Source organism: Molothrus ater, chromosome 2, assembly GCF_012460135.2.
Source record: "Molothrus ater isolate BHLD 08-10-18 breed brown headed cowbird chromosome 2, BPBGC_Mater_1.1, whole genome shotgun sequence".
NCBI classification, from domain to species: domain Eukaryota; kingdom Metazoa; phylum Chordata; class Aves; order Passeriformes; family Icteridae; genus Molothrus; species Molothrus ater.
The window spans coordinates 67,127,112-67,145,828 of NC_050479.2; the positions used below are offsets into that span (position 1 = coordinate 67,127,112).

General features: G+C 39.4%; 1 protein-coding gene across 5 annotated transcripts in view; it reads right to left on the reverse strand.

Annotated features, from left to right (window-relative positions):
- Positions 1 to 11,161, reverse strand: part of NBEA (neurobeachin) — a 458,173-nt gene extending 447,012 nt beyond the window's left edge. For 4 of the 5 annotated variants that reach the window (XM_054514098.1, XM_036391661.2, XM_036391637.2 and 1 more), the window contains exon 1: positions 10,642 to 11,161. In XM_054514098.1, the coding sequence (XP_054370073.1) occupies positions 10,642 to 10,923 (282 nt within the window). In that variant the 5' untranslated portion in view covers positions 10,924 to 11,161. The remainder of the gene's footprint in view (positions 1 to 10,641) is intronic. The other variant, XM_036391646.2, reaches the window with a different exon arrangement.
- Between the last annotated feature and the right edge of the window lie 7,556 nt (positions 11,162 to 18,717).

Genomic DNA, 18,717 nt, shown 5'->3' on the forward strand with positions numbered 1-18,717 from the left:
CTTTCCCATTCTTCTTGATTGTGCTGAGGTACAGTAAAGGCTCTTCATACATTATAAACATATTTGCATTAGTTTGAACAGTTGGGTTACTGAAAAAGTGGAAGTTTAAACTACAACTTCAAGTGACAAAACAGATTACAGACTTGAAAACTACTTTTTTAACTGAGACAGCAACTGAGTATATCCAAATTTATTCTTAAATAGAATTTAATCATATTTTATTGAGGAAAAAATTGCAAACAAACACAAACTATTTTATTATAGTTCATTTTTCCTTGTTACAGAATCATCACAGAACCACAGAACAGTTTGGGTTTGAAGAGACCTTGAAGATCATCTAAATCCAATTCCCCTACCATGGGCAGGGAACATCATCCCATAGACCTGGTTTCTCAAAGTACGACCCAACCTGGCCTTGAAAGTATAAAAACCCCTTAGACTAATAATAAGGGAAATCATCACAATTGTGAGCACTGGGAATAACCTGCTTCTGGGCTTTAGAAAATACCTGCAATTATCAACTTCACTGATCCATTTTAAAGAATGCATCAGCTCCTATTCAGTGAGCACTATGTTTAAAATGTCAAATACTATACTGTATCAACTATGAAAGACTGACTACCTCTCAGTGACTAAGCCTACACATTGTTCTAGTTACAATGTGTTTATTACTGTACATGATAAGTTACTTTGAATAAATGGTTTTCTGTTCACGGAACATGAACTATAAAAATTTTGTTACACAATCATCTTTGTTTCATATATTACAGTTTCTAAGTTGCATACAGTTATATGCATGTGAAATGCTATTGAATATTTAATATATAAATCTTAGACTACATATAAAGTCATCAATCTATTATTTTTGACAAACCCAATGCAGAATTTCAACAGCCTTAGCTCTATACTGAATTTTGTATTTTTAGTTTTCCTTCTAACATGAAGCACCTATTGCTTTGAAAACAACGCTAACAGTTCTAGTTTAATTTCATTTAATGTTAATTTTTTGAATAAGGTAGTATTATTATTATTATGCCATTAACTTTGTACTTTCTCAGCAAAATATTAAATGTACCTACATTTTATATTTCTGAAATCCAAGAAATAAGCTTATGTACAACTGTAACTTTGATTTGCAGAACCAACAGACAGACTTGGGTTTGTGTTTCATCCAAGACTATCTATTAGCAAGCAGACATGGATGACAAGCAAACACTCACTGCTGTGGCTCACCAAGGTCTGTTTTCTTTCTTGGCTGCACGTGGTGCTAATTTTCCTTTGCTGAGTTAGGCATTCGTACATTGGATTATTTGTGGTAGATATTTCAGCTCATACTGTGAGATGAGGAAGAGGATTGCTATTATTAAAAGGCTTCCCAAACTCCACCTCCCATTTTTTCTTATCTGCACAAGGAGAATAAAGATTTAAATGTGTGAATGATTAAGGGATTGGAACATACAAAGGAAGGCTGAAGAGAGCTGGGATTATTTAGCCTTAAGAAGAGAAGGTCTGAAGAGATCTTATAAATGTATATTTTTAGGGGGGGGGGGATAGGGTGGGCAGAGTGTAGACACAAGGGAGCCAGACCCTTCTCAGTGGTATGACCCCAGGACACCATGATACAGTTTCGTTTCCAATGGATGGAATTCACTTCACCCTTGGACAGTAGACTCAACACCAACAGGGTCCTCTTGTAAGTCTACTTCTGCATTCACAAAGTGCTCTCTAAGGTATTAAATGATGCAATGGGGACTGCAACATTTCCATGAGAAACAGAGTTGATAACAAAGTCTTTCACATTACTGAATAAGCTATGTAAAGCAAAACAAACAAAAGATGGACTTCTGCAGGTTCTTTGAAGATATGTATGCCATTGCTGAACATACAGAACCAGCAGCAGCAAAGATTTTCAGAACCCCAGAGACTAAAATATGAGGCAAGGGCTCCACAAGTCTCTTGAAGGGAAACATAAGAATGAAACAACTCCCATATCATGAGCATATTGCTTAGAGCACCTTACCCAATCCAATGCAGCCTTACACCAACATTTCCATCAAGTTTCAGCTATTCCAGAGATGAATATTAACAGCCAAGAAGCCATCAGTCACAGATATGACTCATAAATACTGCACACACCTTGCCATTTACAAAAACAGGTAATTTATTTCACTGGAACAAGAGAAGGAAAAGAGGGGGCGCTGAGCTTTTATTGGAGCTCTCAAACTCACAAGAAAATGGCAAAAGCCACCAGCCTTGAAAGTGTAACACAACACTTAGGTTCTTTACCTTCTTCCTTTTTTCATAACTTAACATAGCTAAAAATGCAGCTTTCAGAGGGCCCCTCATTAAGTTTCATTATTGACATAAAAATTATGATTTGAAGAGGGATGAAGCTGATTTTTTTCCCTATAAAATAGGCTTTCTTCTCTTCTCAGGCAAAACCTCTTTACCCATTCTCTCAACATTCCAATTCTTGCAATTAAACATGTTTGCTCCCATTATGAGTATGCGATGCAACTGGAGCTGACATACCTCTGTAGCTCCATATTGATGTGTTTGTCCTATTGGAAGGGGCAGACAGCTTTCCTGTTCTTCCAGCTATAAAAAACGTTTTTAACATTAACAGTGACATAGGGAGATTTTTTGCCCCCAATTAAATCAAGATTTTTTTTTAATGCAGTAAACCACACTATATATTGTTTAAGATTAAGGGTAAACTGACTGGTCAGGCATGAGCAATACAAAAAAAGCCTGGCTTCAGCTGGGTCTTTACTATCTCGAACATGGCTACTATTCTGTATTTAATGAAAGCAGATTTTATTTTTTCTTTAAGTTTGTAGCAGGAATCTGTTGCAACAGGTTTCTATGGGATCCTTTCTCAATCAAAAGACAGGTTTTCAAATTCATATTTGTGTTTATATTCAAACTATTTTCTTTTTATGAAACAAAATTTAAAAAAAGACAAACCTGCTATGGTGGCTCTTAAAGCAGGTAAACAAAATTCAATAAAAGTTGGAAAACTTTGCATAATTTAGTATTTGTCACAGAATATGAAGACTTATAAAGCAAAAAAAGAAGTGAGATCGCATAAAACTGATTACAATGCCTCACTGGAATAGAAGAATTTGCTCAAAGAATGATTATTTCCATCCTTCTGTCTACACTGCCCCAGTACTACAAAAGCTGTGAGGTAACAAAAAGCATGATATGAATAACAACTTCACTCCTAAGTGAATATTTTGCCATATCTCACTTCCAGCTAATTCCAAAACTTAATACTTATTCTGCATAGTTAAGGAAGGCTTTCAACTGTTAAACAAAAGGGCAGTGAATGAAACATCATTTTGCAAAGACAGATGCCAAGCATTTGTAAGCTGTTGAACAGCATTAGCAACACTCGCATTTATACAAGCTTTCAGTGAATTGTCACGTTAGAACAATTTCAGTGATGCAACCCAATTTTAAAGCAAAGCAGGGTAGTCATATTATAGGGTTGCATTAAAATAAATTAATTGACATTGCTGGTGTAAACCTCAGTAACACCAAAACTACTTAGACTTATTTACCAAAGGTTATTATTTTCCATCTATGCCAAAAGTACAAAAAAATGCTAAATTGTAAAAATTACTGGAATGCAATTTTAGCAATCAGTAGACTGATCAGAAGTCGAGGTGCTTCTCTACTGGAAATAATAAATAATCTTCCTCTTAGATATTAATGTCATTAACAATCTCCTTAAACTGAATTTATGAAATTATAGTTCAAATAGCTGAAATCGCTATTAATCCTATAGTTGAAGTGGATGTTGCTATTGTTAAGGAAAGAATATGAGACTCTCCACAAACAAAATATTTTTAAATTTTTTCATTATCTTTATGCTGATGATCATGTATCATATCATTTTAGGACATCTACACCAAACTCTTGCTAGACAGATGTGGGAGGTAGGTCATCAAATTCAAAACTGATGTTTCAAGGGATCTGCTGCCTCTGATTATAAAAGCAAGTTCTAAATTTGATTCAGAATTAAAGAAAGCTTAAAGGTTCTGTCTGTGCAAAAATTAGTAAAGCTCCACAATGGGGTGTTTCTATAAAAACAAATAGTAATTAATGATCAAATTTCACAAAAAAATAAATGGAACTTCATCAGAGCAAAGAGACACTAGTGCAGTGACCCTCTGGCCACCGGCACATTGAATATATAATGAGGTAGCTGATGCTGTTCTGTGTAAAGGACAATAAAACACTGTACACTAATGGAAGAGCAACACAAATTAATCTGAAATAGATTTACTGAGACAGGCCAAAATACAAAATGGAAAAAGTGCAGAACCAAATAATGAACTGGTAAGACTAAGAGGCTGATTTAAAATAGCTTAGATAGCTTATTAAGTTAACATTCTGTTAATAGTGTACACAACATTTATCAGAAAATATTCTGTTTTGCTACTAACCCAATCACAGATTTCATTCCACTTTGACTAAATTCAATACAGTGCAGAAGGGGAACAAACACTTTGAAAGGAATTCAGAGATGATTATGCAGGTTTTGGGTGTTAGTTTTTTGTTGTTTTTTTTAAAGATGCAATATAGAAAGTGTTTCATATATTTGAGATGTATGAGTGAACACACTGAAAAGCCCTAACATGAAAGAAAAAACTGCACCACAGCCTCTTAGACCTCAGCCTTGCCACAGCCCCAACTTCTACCCCTTGGAGTGCTCATCTGAAAGCAGGTACAGGGGAAAATATGGAGGGCAGAGAGAACAACCAGTGTATAACTGAATACACAGATAAATGCTTAGTCTTGTAAAACACATGGCTTAAATGGGGAATCAGGTCACAATTTCATAAAAAATAGCATCTTGATAGAGAAAGGTGCTAACCCTTTGCTTGGTGCAAAGGGATAAAACACAGGTAGGGTCTCAGGAGGGAGAAGGGGGAAAGGCCAAGGATTGCAGGTGTCTTTTCAATACAAGTCTCACAACTTTATTATTTCAGTGTGACAAAAATAAAAAAGCCTCTAGGTATTCACCTCCCTTATAATCCATGAATTGAATCCTGTGAAGACAAGTGAGAAGTAAAATCAAAATGTAAAGCTAAGAAGAAAACAGCTATTCAGAGTTAAGCATTAGGGAACATTCAGTTACATGCCAACATGACAGATTTTTAAAAGTTATCACCTATAGAAATATATCAACCCATCATACAAGAACTACAGCAGATTCCAAGCCACCTGCTGAGATACCATTAGTGCTTTATGACTGATAGAAGGATTGAAAAAAACTTTTCAGCCATAAACACCTACTCTCAAAGATGAGATAAAAAAGCCCCCAAAAATCAGTTATAATAAAATAATTAAATGAGCATTCAGTCATTCAAAGATTTTCTGTAATCAAAACTAAGTTTTTCACAGAAGCATTAAATAATGGCAAGAGCTACAGTACTCTAAAGTAGCTGCCCATGGAATGTTATGACAAACTCTCACATCAGATACTCTCTTTTAATACAGCTCTGGTAGCTTGTACAGCAATGCCCAAACAGAGATTAGTTGGATAGATGAGCAGGATACCAACAGGCCAGTGGGACAGACTAATTTGGACAAGGACTGCCACCTTCAGTTAAGTATAACCTAAACCAAAATTCACACAAAAAGCAAACAAACAAAACCCCAAAAAAAAATACCAACTTGGAAATTTCCCTAAACTTAACTTTTTTGACTAGTACCATCTATCAGCAGAGAATTACACTCAAAATGAGAAAGCTTACACCAAGAAATGGAATAAGATTCTCAAGCCTGCAAAGCTAGTTCCACAAGAAAAACAAAAGTCATATGACAGAGGCTACAGCTCAGGAGGCCCACACTTTCTCAGACTACAACAGTGTCCAATGAACAAAAGTGTTTCTTCCTCCCCACCTTTAAGTAGAACTGTGCCATGGGACAGTGCAGCAACCAAAACTATAAATGGATTTAAAGAACCCAGATACCAAAGCTAGCTATAGCATAAGAAAACCCTTAACCAATCTCTGAAGAAAAGAAGTACCAAAGGAAAAAAAACAACAAAAAACAAACATCTCTAACACAGGCCTCCCTTTACATTTTTCCTTATGACCACTACTACAGAAAGCCTGCAGGGAGAGAAGGATCTCTCATGTAATTCAACCCATTTGCTCTGAAACTGCAAATGCCACTCCTACGAGTACACAATGTGACAGAGCACTAAAAAACGGCTTACCTCTTGTGATGGGTGACTAACACTGAAGTAGGATGGAACAGCCAAGAAAACAAGAAGAGCTAGGCAGAAGTGTGGGCTGCAGTCAACAAGAACAGAAAAAGACTTTTTGAACTAAGCCTGGTGTTTGACCTACTTCTTACAAGCACTCTCTAGCCTGACAAAACCCATATAAAAGCTTTCCAGATTGCACAAGGAGAACCCTGGTCAGCTACACCTGTATCAGATTGAAATCTGTTCACATCTGCATCACATCATCTGCTCAAGATGCACAGGCAAAATTCACAACAAGAGCAGCTTGTTTCAGCACCAGCCACAACTTTTTAGTATCATTCAGCTTCCTGTTCACTTTGCTTACTGTGTACTGCCATATAATCAGCACTACAAAACCCAAAATCACAGATGCTAGGAAATTCAAACTGGAACAGAGAAAGGTTCCTAAAAGCTAAGGAACAATGCAACTCATATAGTTACGTTTGATCAAAGATGGCCAAACAAGAGTCAGTTCAAAATGTACACTGAAGAAAAAATTCCCAAGACCACCTAAACACTGGAAAAGCAAGAGAATTGAGAAAGCAAATCAGTAAAATAATAGAAGACCAATCAAGGTATATTAAAGAAAACTAATTAAAGCCATATGTGGAAACTTTGCTGTAGGAAATAAGAAAAAAAAAACTAGACAAAGTAGAAGAATAGGTAGACAGACTGACCCACTTCCACTTTAACATCACATTTTCTGGAGCGCACGGTACAGAATTTTGTTTTAAACATCAGTCTAACAGCAATGTGAACATCTCCCATGCAATAACAATATCCTTGAGAGCACCCTGAGAAAACTAACAAGAGTTGTTCAAAGGGGCCTCCTCCACAATAGAAGCACAGAACTGGTATCAAAATATCCCCAAAGAGAAATCCCTTAGAGGAATTAGAGGATTACACATTTTTTATGGAAAGCCCTTTCTAGTTTGGTGCTTTGCAGTACACAAGGGTCAGTGAACACACATCTCAGAGAGAGCATGCTCAGCCTGGGAATTCATATTAAACCCATGGACCAAAACCAAAATAAGCACCAACACAGAAGAATGCAGGTGATACAATGAGACATTCCCTCCTACTTCCAGAAATGTAAAAATAATACAATATTATATAAAATCATTCTAAAAACCCTTTCAGCTCATAGATTCTTAAGATCTTCTGACCTTCACAGTACTAACACCATCAGGTCTTTCTAAGGACAACTGAGTCCTTTATAGGCATTGGCATATAAAGGGCTGAACCCTCTCTCTGCTGTCTTTCACGATAATGTTAAACAATGAAAAATAACACAAGCAATACTAGATATTCTACAAAGCGACACTCTGCTGAACAAGCTGACCAGTTTAACAGAACTTTGAACACAGCAGGTTCTGAGGAAACACTAAGAAAAGCATCAAGAGAAACAACTAATCTCACAAACATGGAGGAATGCTCAAGAACAAACTACTGTCTGATCTGACACTTAAAATTTGGCAAAGCTGAAAATACAACAATATATTGGACCACAAATATTTTCTACACTGTAAAAAATACACTTCCTCACCTCACAGATACAATAAATCACTACGTACATCAGTTTCAGAAGGTACTACATGAGTTAAGTCCAAAATCCAGCACTAGAGATTACAGTGTGGGCCACCAAAACAAACATGCAAAGGTAAAAACTCTTCAAGAGAAACCCTAAAAGCCCAGCTTCACAAGAAAGAAGGGTGACGACCTCCAAGACAAGGGCACACACCAGAAAAAAGTTTTGTCTCGGACATTTACTGCTGCTTCAATGCAGATGCAGGAAGAGTAAACAGATTTATTAAGCTTTACACAAAAGACAGCAATAAACTCTGATAAGAAAATTTAAAAGGCATCTCCATCTTTAACTTCTGTTTCTCTCTGATAATAAAACATCTCAGCTATGCAAAATTCTTACACTAAAAAGCTATTACCAAATGGCTTATAGCAACCCAATATGGCATAATGCAAGTTACATTTCTCTGAGAGACTTAACATATCAACTGATGTATCAAAACAAGATCATTGTTCATTCATTATCACACCTGCATCAAAAGTCATTCAGGAGTAGTACAGGTAAAGACTGAAAAAAACCAAAACAACAAAACTACCAAACCAAATAGTTCTCTCTACCCCCAGCTACCCACTGAAGAATGCTTCTAAAACAGAAAAATGCATCTTATTTTAAGTTGCTACTAAAATCCTTAATACAGAATGAGATGATGTTTAGTAGTTTAGGAATATGCCATCAGTTTTACTTTATATCTGCCATATTCACTGCTTGTTCCACATGTGAGTAAATTAAGTTTAAAATATAAAAACCTAATTTTGAAGCATTTACTGCCCTGAGGAAAAAAAATAATAGACACAATACAGCCTCTCTCTGCTTTGGGAATAGTGACTGTTGTATATTAGAGTCCATCTGTTAAGTAATGACTGATCCAGGATGCAACGCTGCTGCAGCAGACTCACAAGCACTTTCACATTCATATACATCTCCCAGGGCTGAGAGAACTGTTAAACACTCTTGTGTTTATTTTAAAATATAAACATTGTTTTCAGCAACAGGAACTGATTAGTAGGTCTATCTTACATGCAAGCAATGGATGTCCTCCACAGAGATACCAAACCATACTCTTAGCCTCTCCATCAAAGACAAGGCAATGTTAATCCAGTTGCTGGTGCACTAACAGCCAGAATTAAAATGAGCTTAAATATCAGTAAGAATGAAAGAAGAAAGAAAACTAGAAAAGGATGAAACATCTTTGTATCTGTCATGATCTACACAAAGCCAGTTACTAAAATAACAGCATGTCATTAACTTATTTTGAGTGCTACATTTAAAGAAATGGGTAACAAACCAATGAAGTTATGATGACTTGTACCATACTTGTACCACACATACAAAGAACAAAAATAAAAATTACAAGTCACATTTCAAGCTGTCAAACAAACAGCTTGTAGAGATGAATGGGAAATATACCAGATCACTGTTTTGACATATTCACAAAACTATCAGTTTTAACCCTGTGTGTTCAGATTTGCCTTAATATTAAAATGATCTGACCAAATTACGTCCTTCCCTGCATGCTGCAGCTTTTCCATTCAGTCTGTGCTAGGTCAAATGCAAATAACTGGCAGACAGAAGAATGCACCTTTCTTAAGTGTTTGAAACAAAATATATGCTTTACATGACTTTGTACAAAATGATTGGAGATTAGGAGCATTAAACTCATTTGAAACAAAGGCAGTTTCAATTAACTACCATTCAGTTTTGAGCAGTCATTTTTCTATCCTATTTTATGTGCAAAATTTGAGGGTATTTCATTGACTGAACTATTTCAAAAGCTTTGCTGCAGCAAATCTTGCATTCAGGAACAGCACCAAATTGCACATAATTGAAAGTGATTCATTTTTAGATGCACTCGCTTGGCTTCTGTAGGTTCCTCAGGCTTTGGTGTAGGTAGCGCAAAAACATTAAGTCATACAGTCCTGCAGTAACTCTTTCACTCCATGAAGTGAGCAGCTGACTAAGGAGCTACATTTTAGCATTTTCTCCTTGTTTCAGCTATTTACCTCTGTACAATAGTATTTTGCAATGCACAGACCTTGGACCAAAGTAACAACAACACTTACTTTTGCAAACAAGAATGTGTCTTAGGAACAGAGCAGGTTATTAAGACTTGGGCAACCCAATACAATACTGCAATACAACTAACTCTTTATTACAAATACTAAAGCATATTAAATCCCTGCAAAAATCTCCCTTCTCCCCCTTCCTCCACATAAATTACTCTACTAGCTCTGATCTAACAGAGCTAACTAACCCTTCACATGTTTCAGCCACCAAGAAAAGATACCAGCTCAGGCTGGGGTTTTTTAATGCTTTTCAATTAAAACCAGATACTACATTCATGCCACTCTTCGTCTCAAGAGGAAGCTACTAGGTTAAAGGGCAGCGTCCATAGCACGAAATTGCAAATTACTTAATCTCCTTATTTTTTCGCTGTAAATTGCACACACTACACTTCTGCAGGAGGCGGCTGGGACGAGGCACTGGGAAGGGGAAGAGTGGCCTGTCTGTTCTAGGTAGGGTCCTGCCTGGAGTTTAGGGAGCGCTGAGGGGGCTTCTGTCACACGCACGACGGACGAGGCGATGAGGAGGTCGCGGGATTAACGAGGAGTTTGGGAAGGAAGGATGGCTGGAGAAGGGCCGTACGTGTAGGAGGGACACGGGGGCTGGGAGGATGCGGTCCCTGCCGGGTGGCACAGGGGCGGAGGGGCGCAGGAGCAGCCCCGGCAGGAGGTGGGCTGCGCGGGCCGGTGCCCGCCGGGGCGTCACCGGGGCGGGGTGCCCGGCCGCTTACCAGGTTCAGCACCGTCTCCACGATGTCCCGGTTGCTGACCTCCCCAACCTGGATGAGTCCGATGAGGACGGCGAATTTCATCCGGATATTGCGGATCGGCACCGACGGGTTAATCATCCCCGCGGGGAGCACCACGGACCCGGAGCCCGACGCCCTCAGCTCCCCCATCACCGCGACGCTGCTGCTGCCGCCGCCTCCGCCGCCGCCTCCACCGCCGGCCCCGACGGAGATAAGTCCCGCGGGCTGCGGGTCCGGCCCCGACACCGGCTTCTCGCTCGCCATTTACCCCCCGCCGTTACCGGCACCTGCCGCCGCCGCCTCCCCGCCCGGCCGGGCCGAGCCGCGCATCCACCGCAGTCGCACCCGGCGGGGCCGCAGGGAGCCGGCCCGAGGCGCCGGCACCGTCCCAGGAGCCGCTCCCCCGCTCCGCTATAATGAGGGATTATTATGGGCGCCGATGCCCCGTTAGCCGCGGACTGCCCGGCCGGGGCCGCCTCCCTGCCGCGGGGCCGGGGGCGCGGGCGGCGCCGAGCGCGGTGCGGCCCGGCGGGGGCGAGCGGCGCGCGGGGCGTGCGGCGGCGCGAGCGATGCCGCTGCCGCTGTTGTTGTGGAGCCGAACCCGCCGCCGCTCACGCCGCCATGTTGCCGCCCCCTGCCTGCGGTAGCCGCCAGGGCGCCTGCGCCGAGCCCGTCGGGGGAGTGGCCGGGCCGGGCCCCCCCAGCCGGCCGGGGCACAGGTGAGCAGGTGCGCGGGGCCGCCGCGCCGCCGCCTCCCCCCGGGCGCCGCGGGCCGCCGCCCTCCGCTCGGGGAGGTCTCGCAGGGCCGTCCGAAGGGACAGGGTGGAGCCCCCCGTGCGCCCGCCTGGCCGCGCCCCGCCGCCCCACGGCGCCCCCTGCGGGAGGGGCGGGTGACGCCGCCGCTGCCGGTGACGGGAGATGCCGCCCCGCGCCGCCCCCAGGCCCTCGGGCACTGTTCTTGCTTGGTGGTGGTGTCAGGTACAATGATGTCCAGTCAACATCCGCTTTCCCATGCCCCTTGATTCAGTGATGCTCATGGCAATGAGCATTTTAATCAAGTCTCTCCAGTACTAGAGAAACAGAAGTACCTCCGATGCTTTGAGGATACTCAAATTATTTTAATTGTTGTTGTATGCGTTGAATAAAGATGTATATATTTGCTCTATGTGTGTTGGAGTTAATCCATACCTGTTAAAAAATATGTTCTTGGCTTTATATTGATGCTCATCACAAAGTTGGATTTTGCAACAAAGCTTGCCCTGTGGTCATAGAATACCATTCACCCTGACTCTTCTGTAGCCCCAAACTTGGGGTTTTGGCTGGATTGCTGGTCCTCCTTATATCCAGCTCTAGGTAATAAACTGTAAAAACACGATGAATCAGCAGAACTGGATCTAGAACTCCTAGATTACAGCAGCTGCTGTAAGCTCCACCAAAAGAATGAGGATGCCTCAGCTCTGTACTAAGATGCATTTGCTCTGTGTACATGGAGATACAGTATGATACATTTACTTTTTTGCCAAAGTCCATAGGTGCTTGTCAGTGTGTAGAGCCCGGATACATAGACATGACTAAAACAGAGGTTAGCTGTGAAACACAGAACCAACATTATTTCAGAAGGCTGGAAAAGAAGTGAAGAAAACCCAAAAGGTCATTAATGAAAGATAAGAAAGCAAAAATTTTCTTGGGAGAAATTCCTTTACAATTTGCACCAGCCACAAGCAGTCATGTATGATTCATAATAAAGGTTTACTTTCGTTTTTTATATTCATGGAGGTGCCAAAGGTTCCATTCTCATCAGCAGCAGAACTAGCAAAGCTGAATACACACTCACTAAACTCCTTTCAGGAATACATGACCTCTTTTGCAAAACTGAAGCCTAAGCCTAGAACTCTGTAACAGTCACTTAAAATTGCAACGCATTCAGGAGCTAACCCACAGCAGTCAGTTGTCTTGATTATTCTCCCATCTACAATATCTGTGTGATGAGACATGTTGCTATAAATAGTATTGCTGGTTGAAACTTCATGTTGGCTGATGGGTTGACTGGTTTTCTTGTTCCGATTCATCTCATAGTTACTGCCTGTCCTTGCCAAATGGGTAGGAAGCTGTTATAATTGCTTTCCTACTGGTAGGTATATTAAATTTGATCTCTATTGACTTACTGATTTTCACAAATCCCAAAATAACTTCAAAGCGTTGAGATCCATTGTTAAATTTGCTTAAAATTTGTCAGGGACTTTTTCATGTTCGTGGTGGAATGGATGAACTAATACCACATAACCGCATAAACTTTTTTTTTCACAAAAAAAAACAAGATAACAAAATATAATTTGATACATTTTATTTTCCATTCCTCGCTTCATGCTACTCTTCATGGAAGACTCCATCATTTGCCTGTGTACATAACTCCTGAACACAACTGTTCCATATACAATTGTTAATGCATTCCTCCACACTGAATTTCTGATAAAATTGCAATCATGAGTTTCTTTAAAAGTGGTTAACATTTTCACTGCTGAAATCACATAATACACTATACGTAGTATTAGGGAAAAAAAACATTAGAAGAAAGTTAATTCCCAACAATATATTTAATAGCAGAGACTTCCTTTAGTTCTTAAACTCATATTTGGTTTTACAAATAAATTTTTCAAAATCATGCTCTCTTTATTTTTATAAGCCGAATCGTTGTGAAGAAGTAGCTGTCTTCTCTAATCAACAGTGTTTGTTTTTGATAAGCAAACTTTCATTGAGGTGAGCCATTCATCAACTCATGTGAACATTATTGTAGCACTGGCATTCTGAAAGAAAAACAAATTTGAAACATTAATCTCAGCCCTTTAGTAATTGCAGCTCTGGTGTTCATTTGCTTCCATTCTAGCACCTCATCAGACTGAAAATTAAAGTAAGAGTACATACACAACAAATGCTATAGAACAGGATTCATATATTTTCTTTAAAAATATTGTTTGTCTCATCTTCTTGATATTGACATTTTCATTCCAAAGACTGTGAATTTCTCAGTGAGAATTTAGTTCATGAGATGTTTAGTTGGATCTCAGTCCAGCAAGGTGTTCTGCATTAGCAAATAATAGAATTTGCATAATTGTAGCCATTTTTAGGTCAGCATGCAAGATCAGTCATTGACACAGGTGACACTAGGTGTGGCAGGGATAAAAGGATGCTATGAATTGAATTCCTTCATCCTTCACAAAAACAGGATGATGACAGGATCTGATCCTTTCTCTTCCTTGCTCCCCACTGAAATCAGAGAAAGCAATCCCTTTGCTTCCAGGGCATACTTTTCCCTCATCTGTAATAGTTGACAGGAAGGAATTTTTTTTTTCTGTGATATTCTTTAGGTTTTCTCAGATTCCATTCTCCATAAATGCCAGAAGGTGGTCTCAAATATAATATCAAAAACCAAGAAAAATACCTTTATCTATGCTCCAATGTTTGCCACAAGCAGATGGGGAAGAAAATAAAACTGACAAATAAAGTTTGAAGTTTTAGCTCAATTTTTATTTCAGTCTTAAAATAAATTCTAGCAATACTACTTCATTTTTGGGGTAAAAAGATTATGTAATCATTCAACTGTGAAAGCTTGACAGAACATGCTTTAGAAGACAGACTCTTGGCTACAAAACATGGAACTATTTCAGTAAATAGGGGCTGCTCTGTTCAGGCATATATTTACACTGACTCTTAGAAAAAAAGTGGGTTTTTAAATAATGAAATTATATAGTTCGGAACTGAACCATGTTTGAAAGAAGAGAATTTTCATTTGTCTGCCACTGTGGCATCAAAATGATGCTTGCTTTACCATGTCCACATGAGGACTCCTGTTGTGTTTAATTAGATTATTCTCATGAGTAAGGATAATGTGATTTGTTCCTGTGCCAGGATCAGGAAGTGCTATTAGCCCCTTTCTCTTGAAAACCAGGATTTCTTGTAAGTTAAAAAAAACCAAAACCCTGGCAAATATAAACAGAAAGGCCATCACAGCATCTAAATTTTCCCTGTTATGCATATGGGTGGCACCAAATAGAATAATGGAGTGGTTTGAGTTTGAAGGGGCCTTAAAGATAATTTACTTCCAAGCCCCTGCCATGGACAGGGATACCACCCACTACACCAGATTTCTCAGGACACCACACAGCCTGGCCTTGAACATTTCCAGGGATGGGGCATCCACAATTTCTCTTGGCAACCCATTTCAGTGTCTCACCACCCTCACAGTGGACTTTTTTCCTAACATCTAACGTTAACCTACCCTGTTTCAGGTTAAAGCCATTCCCCCTTGTCCTGTGATTAGATTCCTTCTTGAATTATCCCTCTCTGGCTTTCCTATAGACCTCCTTAAGGTTCTGGAAAACGCTATAAGGTCTCCCCAGAGCTGTCTTTTCTCCAGGTTGAATGACCCCAGCTCTCTCAGCCTGTTGTTGTAGGAGAGGTGCTCCAGTCATTTGATCACCATCATGGCCCTCCTCTGGTCTTGATCCAACAGGTCCATGTCCTTCTTGTGTTTGGGGCACCAGTGATGGACGCAGTACTGCAGATGTGATCTCACCCGAGCAGAGTGGAGGTGGAGAATCCTCTCCCTTGACCGGCTGTCCAAGCAGCTTTGGACACAGCCCAGGGTATGTTTGGCTTTCTGGGCTGCAAGTGCACGTTGCTGGCTCATGTGCAATCTCTCCTCCACTAGCACCCCCAAGCCTTTCTCCTCAGGGCTGTCCTCAATCCATTCTCTGCTGAGCCTGTATTTGTGCTTGGGATTGCCCTGAGTCTGATGCAAGACCTTGCACTTGGTCTTGTTGAACTCCATCTGGATGGCACAGGCCAACCTGTCATGCCTGCCAAGGTCCCTCTGGATGGCTTCCCATCCCACCAGCATATCAATTGCACCACACAGCTCAGACGTGTTTCATTCACTGCTTTTAACTTCCACATGACAGGGTGTATTAAAGCAGAAGTAAAGAAAAACTGGTAAGGTTTTTTGCCACTCTGACTGTAAATAATTTCTATAATTTCTACATGCTTTTTATACAATTTCTTACTTTATTCTTGAAAGAGAGCAATATTAAAAAAATACCTTTTATGTATTTCTTGAGGCAAGTTTTCAGACCTTCCAAATGAGATTCTCTACATTTCCATCACAATGAAGCAGATGGAGATGGTATGAATTCAAGGAGATATTTTGGTTTTATTGTAATGGATGCTCCAAATAATTCAGTAGAAATTTTGAAAAATATAGTTATTTTCTATAAGAAATTCATATATTAATCTCTCTAATTTTTACACTTAGAGTGCTAAAAATAGAATAGAAATTATATTTGTTCTGATGGTTATAAATTCTACTGAGAAGAATTCATTAAACATAAACTTTTAGTGTAAAAAGACATAATAGTCTGAGAAGTATTGAACAGTAACCAGATCTACATAAAACAGAACTTTTACTTTTAAATGAAGATATGTATTCATATCTATTCAACTTTTCTCTTTTTTTTGTTAATTGTTTTTATTGAGGTATAATCATAGTAAAATGTGCAGACACGTAAATAGCAGGATTTGTATGTTTTATTACAGAAAACACACAGCACAATTTGTTGCAGTAACGTATAGCTTAGCTTCTTGGTCTTGAAAGGGTTTATTGTGTTCACAAATCATGCTTTAAAACCATGAGTCTGAGCTGCTTATTCCATTAGGACATTTTATTCTCATATTTCTTACTTATACTTTGCGAGCACAACCACGACAGCCTTTTTAGTAGTGAAATTAATACAATAATTTTTAGTATTGATGTTATTATAAGAATAATTATTATGAAGGTCAATCACTAATATTGACCCCTTTGCTGGTTGTCCATAACTGATTTTTCATATCATTGATATTGATGCGTAGACTCCTTGGTCTGTAGATGCGTCAATCTTTGCTCTTGCGTTTGGTCTTGCACAATGGGAATGTAATAACATGAGGGCCCGTAAAGATCTACTTTGAGGACAACAGTAGGATCTTAAGAAAAGCCCTACTGGTCTTCTCTCCTCCCCTTATATTCTCCTCTTTGTCAAGCACTCTTTTTTTCATGCAGCACACCACGCTGCCAGCTAACTTTAGGGTTATCCTTCGTTGATCATCACTGTGGCCAAATCCCAGAGAAATCAGTCGATTCTGCCAATGTTAGTCCAAGACACTTTTTACAACTGGATTTCTATGAGCTTTTTTTAGCATAATATAGTTAAAAAAAAAATCCAAACTCTAATTAGGGTTGAAAATATGTGAATTATTGTTACTTCTGACATGCTTCTTTTAGTATGTATCTAGACAATAACAGATAATGGAAATTAACTTTTGGTGGAAACACTGCCATAATGCAATGAACTAATTGTTGCTATGAAGCATATATTTGTTGAAGAAAAAGACCTAATTCATCAACAAATTATGTTTATTTTATGTGCTCTGCATGCTTTCACTTTAGCTACTTGAAACCAAATAAATGCTTAGAGAGAAAGGATGTTGTTCACACACTTTGTCTCTATGCTGGAGTATGAACAATAGGAGACAAAAAGGATCCCAGGCTCTTGTATCTTATTAGAAGCACATTTCCAACCACATGCCATTAAATTCTACCTTTAAGGACTTAACATTTATAATACACCAAGGAGGAGAGTTGAACAGAAGGGTTAAAATTAATACAGTAGTTTATTTCAACAAAGTATATGCAATTGATGGCCAAATTTCATTATCATGGAGCACTGAACAATTTATTGATATATTATTGATATTATCAGCAGGAACCTGATAATGTTCCTGAGTATTATTTTACATTATGTCACACTCTACTCAGCATTTGTCAGGATGCAGCCAGAGTCCCACTCTAGGCACCACAATTTAAGAAAGATATGGGCAGACTGAAAAGGGTCCAAACCAGGGCTGCAAAGGTGGTCACAGGCTGGAGAACACACCCCACAAGGAAAGGCAGAAGGACATAGATATTTTCTCTGTAGAGAAGAGGATTCTCAGGGGAGACCTCATCACAGTATTCCAGTACTTAAAGAGCATCTACAATGAAGACAGAGACTCCTTGACAAGGAGTCCTGTGGAGAAGACAAGTGGCAGTGGATACAAGTTTTACTGGGAAAATTGACATAAGAATTTTTTTTTTCATTGAGAGCACTCATTAGTTGGACCAACATCCCCAGGGATGTGGTAGAATCCCCATCACTGGAGGTTTTCAAGATGCAATCAGACAGGGTGCTAGATAATCTTATCTAGGCTCTCTTTCCCACAAAAGGCAGGATCAGATCATCTGTGGATGTCCTATCCAACCTGAGCTGTTCTATGATTTAATGATTCCATTATTATCTTCCTGGCTTATGTATTCTGCTACTATATCTGTAACTCTGGAAATAATTGAGTAAAAAAAAAAGAAAAAAAACACCTAGTAAACATGTTATATTCCTGCAAAGCAACTGATTTTTGAGAAGTTTTCTGTGTGAAAATGCATGCAGGATTTGTCCAAAGGCATTTGTTTAGTTTTTCATTTGCTTTCACTAAAATGAAAAGAAGATGTTATTCAGGATAGTTCTTTTGTTTTCTGACATTACTGCCAAAAAAAACCACCAAAAACCCAAAAAAATGCCACCACAAAAAACGAAAGCCATCTATCACCTAGGATAGAAAGAGCTATGGATCACTTCTTCCTTGATTTCCAAACATTATTTATTTTACCTTGCTTTCACATTACCTGTTTGCATATTTTATTGATAATGGCTTAATGATTTTCAGCTATGACTTTAAAAGAAGGGACGTGTTACCTGGGAAAAGGATGCATTTCTGGATGTTTACAGTTTCACCAAGAAAGTAAGTCAAAATTATTACCCTGTCATCAGAATCCCAATAGGGCTTAGTCATGATCTTGCGTTAATTTTTCAGCATCTTTACCGAGGTAGTGCTTAAAGCTGTGCTGGCTACTACAGCTGAGACCCTGCAGTACTGTGAAGAGGGGAAAGATTATTTTTCATGTCTTGTAAATTACAGCTTTTAAAGAAAAAAATG